Genomic DNA, 4,341 nt, shown 5'->3' with positions numbered 1-4,341 from the left:
AACTTATAGCGACTCATAATTGAGATCTTCTAGCCGATGCCCCAAAACGTGCTCGCTGGATATTACTCCGGCGCTTCATGTACACAACAGTAGCAAACCCAATTAAACCAGCACCCGCCAAAACCCCAAGAGTTATCCCCGCCTTCTGTCCCCCGCTCAGTCCAGAAGACCCTCCACCATTATCCTTTGTCGGCACACCACCACTACCGCCACCACCGCCTCCTCCGCCTCCGCCAGTCGAAGGTGGTGGAACGACTGGTGGTTGGATTGGTACCGGTGGTCCTTGTGAAGGAGTCGAACCAGGCGCAAACCGCCAGTATGGAATTGGAGAGGGGGCAGATGCAGGTGCTATGGCATGGAGTGTTCTCGCAGAAACAAAAAGAACTAGAATGAAAAGGGGAAATGCTTGAAATTGTTTTGCCATTGTTGTATGTAAATGTAGTGTTACAAAATTCATCTGAAACGTGTTTTTTATATAAAAAAAGATGTGATAAAAACTATGGTTTTGGCGACAAGAAAACAAAATGACAGGTAAATAGTATGAATTGGAGAACCCGTCAAACAACACATAACAACAAAAACATAATACAATGCTTATATGTCGACAGGCAGAAAGATAATATATAAATATCCTATAAAGCTTTGACATTTTACATAAGTCAAAAAAAAAAAAAAAAAAAAAAAAAAAAACTGAAAATTTGACTTTCGAACTTTGACCACTACATTATTCGATTTTGGTAGAGCAACAACATATGCTAATTTTTGAAGTTAGAAGATATGGAAAACCTCATAAATCATAATTCATCCTTCAGATCTTGATTGCTACTTTCCTGTGTTAACTCGGGTTTCTGAGTTGACTCAGTTTCGGGTTTCTGAGTCGACTCAGGTTTCTGGAGCTTGAAAGGAATGGCTGCGTGTTGCTTGAGAAACTTGTAGAAGGCTTTCACTGTTCTATCTGTATCAACTGTGATCTGCAAAACCCAAGTAATAAATTTTAATGAATGAGTAGAAAAAAAAAATTAAAAAAAATGGTGGATTTTGTTAGTTGTTTAACGGATACTTACCGGGTCAAAACTCTTATTGCCAGCCGGGAAGAAAAGAAGAGTCGGGAATCCATCGGACTGGAAAAGGACAAAGTGTAAAACATCAATACCGCAAAAATCATGAAATACTACGGAATGGAATCACGAATTCCAATTCCATTAAAAGTACCTTGGCACGAGGGTGTTCATTTGTGGTGCCATCCATTTTGGCTATAACAAGGGAATCGATCCCTCTAAGATGTTTTGCAAGTTTATTGTATGTTGGTTCGAGTGCTTGGCAATGGCCACACCATGACGCGTATATCTAACATGAAAAAAAAAAATGTAAATTATTTCATCATAATCATAATCATTATTTTTTTTTTTAATCTTTTTAATGGTTTGAACAAAAAAAAGTACCTCTAGAAGAACATCCTTTGACTCGTCCAAAACTATTTCATCGAAGTTATTACCAACAACTACTTTTACATCCTCATCATTCTGGAATAAACAACATGAAGAAAGTTACAATTAAGAACATGACTTAATCTAGTAAGCTATATATATGTTGTCCTTTTCAATTATTTTTTAAACATCATTTATTCAGAAAAAAATTTATTCATACAGATAGAAATACTTACAGTCTCTGGGATTGGATCTGACTTGTAGAAGGGCTTGAGGTTGTCTTCTAGGAAATTTTCACCAAATGACTAAGAAAACACATAGCAAGCAGTGTTTGTTATCTTTCATTTGTTTTTTCTAATTTATATAAATCAATAACAACATGATCAAATGTTATGTTGCAAACTGAAAACCTTGATGTTGTTCAAAGTCAATTCTCCTTCCAAAAAGAACTTTCTGGAATCTTCATTTCCAGTGAACGCTATAACCTGAATAAAAATGATGTCATGACATGATCATGTTCTGAAGGAAGTGAGGTGGAGAATGCATGATGATGATGATGATGATGATGATACTCACTTTTGGAGCACTTCCTTCAATGCCAAAGTATTCTGCAACTGGTTTACCAGCATCTTCTTCGTCCATTGGAACGTATACAAAAAGAGCCTGTGTAAACAACCGAAGAATAAATGTAAGATTTGAACAAAAATGAAAAAAACATTATAGTATTGAAGCTTCAAGGCCATGTGATTAAATGAGAGACTATAAACATTATACTAACCTTTCCCATAAAATATTTTGCTGCTTCTTGGAATATAGGAAGGTACTTCTCGGTTTCATTCAAAGTAGTAAAAAGAATCACCTGTCAAAGAACAAGATTTAAAACATACAAAATTAAGCACCCTTTTGTTAGAATCAACAATCACATAAAAAAGTTTAGAATATAATCGTATATAGTATTTGGTAGCACATGATACCATTTATAAGCAAAAAATTCTACCTGATTTTTGATTGGGTTCTCAAATACTTGTGAAGAACTTGCACGAGTGAAGTAAATCACAAGAGGGAGCTTGTTCTTTGAGACAAACTCTGTTATTGCTGAATTTACAAACTGACCCCCTGTAGTTTACATATTGGTTAAGATTTTGCTTGAAATTTCGTGATTTGGAGAAGAAAAAATGGTAAGAAACGAACCAAAGTGGCTAACTTTCTCGTCTTCCTTCTTTACCAATACCAAAGCTGGTCGTTTCCCTTTTGGGTCAATGTGGAAAAGCTTTGCCACATCAGCACTGGATGTTTGGTAGAAGCTTACTTCATCTTCTTGTTTTGAAGCTGCAGCAAGTTCTTCACTATCTGGACCCTACACAAAAACAAAATTAATCATGATCTAATGTTACATTTGTGGATATTTGACACGGAGTCGAACCCTTTAATGTTGTATTTACTTTAAGATTGAAGGTGCAATGTTTTAAACTCGCTAATAATTGAAAATTTAAGTGGAAAATTTCAAGTGTAAAAGAAGATATACCACTAAATTTTCCACAAAGGCCACAACTACTGGTGATTCGCTGGTTAATATGCTTTCGGCTTCCTCGGTTGTGGTCAAATTGTGTAGACCAGGACCAATCTTCTTCTTCACCCAAGTCACAATAGCATCCCTATGAAGAAAGAAAGAAAAAAAAAACACAAAAGAGCAATTAATTCTAAAATTCTATATTTATTGCTTGATAGATATCTTATATTAACCCAAAATTACAATCTCTCTTTGCTCAATGGATACAAAGCATGCTAGATGTACCAATTGCATTTCCTTTGGTGCTAATTGATCACAGATTTACCCCTCTTCTAATTTCCGTTTATCAAGTTAGGCAGAAAAGGAACTCCAGATTAGATCACAAATAGAAGTCACATATGAATTGACTGTTCTTCACAGCAGAATCAAAGCTACAGACTATAATTTTTCAAGAAGATAAAATCAATTCACAACGAGAGAGATAGAGAGAGACTAACTTGTTCCTCGCACCGTTGTAGGGCTTATGAACACCATCAATAAAGAATAACACAGTAGGATACCCTTCAACATTGTACTTTTGGGCCAGTTCAGTCTCCTCTCCAGCGTCCATCTTCGCCAGCGCTACCTCATCCGTCTTCAACTCCGTCGCCGCCGCCGCATACTCCGGTTTCAGAGCTTGGCAATGCCCACACCACGGCACGTAAAACTCCACCATGGCATACCTATTTTTCTCCAAGAAATCACTGAAATTTGACCCATTTAGCACGACTACATCACTCTCGTCGATCTCAGCTTCGGGAGCCGATTCTGAATCTGGGTATTCTCCCTCCCCGTCTCCGAAATCATCCAAATCATCATAGTTCTCGAAATCATGGTCCTCGTAACCGTGAAGGGATGATTCGGCGGCGTCGTGTTCGTCTTCCTCGAGGAAACTAAGATCTTCTTCATCAAGATCAAGGGTATCTTTGCAAGAAGCGTTGAAGCAAAGTAGAAGTAGAATAGACAAAGAAAGAAGAAGTGATCTCGTAGCAGCCATTGTAGCCGTTGAGACCTTGAAAACACACAGAGAGAGGGTAGAAGAAAGTGTTGTAGTTTGTGAATTTGATGTGAATATGTGTACATCTAGCCCTTCGATAATTTTTTCAAAAATTCATTTCAGCCTATTAATTTTAAGAAATATCAGTTGACACCCAAACTTAACATTCCTTCCTTATTTAAGGCAAACTTCATGTCCCTTGTTAGAAAGTATTTGGTAAAACATTTGATAATGTGTTGGAATATCACGTGCATTTATAAATGGCTAGTAACATAAACCAGAAAGATGCATAACGTGCAACAACCAATTATTTGAAATATACATCGAACTAAATAAATATGAGGATAATTTTACTAAAAAAAATTTAA

General features: G+C 36.7%; 1 protein-coding gene across 1 annotated transcript; it reads right to left on the bottom strand.

The window, feature by feature from the left end:
• Positions 1-452: 452 nt before the first annotated feature.
• On the bottom strand, positions 453-4,039 carry LOC145032785 (protein disulfide isomerase-like 1-4). Its single transcript, XM_078981705.1, has 12 exons — positions 3,435-4,039; positions 2,953-3,082; positions 2,619-2,784; positions 2,425-2,543; positions 2,206-2,286; positions 2,004-2,090; positions 1,838-1,912; positions 1,664-1,732; positions 1,443-1,523; positions 1,213-1,347; positions 1,065-1,121; positions 453-971 (listed from the first exon to the last, which is right to left on the bottom strand). Exons 1-12 carry the CDS (start codon positions 3,971-3,973, stop codon positions 795-797), a joined length of 1,716 nt encoding a protein of 571 aa, XP_078837831.1. The 5' UTR covers positions 3,974-4,039; the 3' UTR covers positions 453-794.
• Between the last annotated feature and the right edge of the window lie 302 nt (positions 4,040-4,341).

This window comes from Lactuca saligna, chromosome 2 (genome assembly GCF_052625555.1).
Source record: "Lactuca saligna cultivar CGN05327 chromosome 2, ASM5262555v1, whole genome shotgun sequence".
Taxonomy (NCBI): domain Eukaryota; kingdom Viridiplantae; phylum Streptophyta; class Magnoliopsida; order Asterales; family Asteraceae; genus Lactuca; species Lactuca saligna.
The sequence above is the reverse complement of the archived record's forward strand: the minus strand, read 5'-3'. Positions and strand labels throughout refer to the sequence as shown.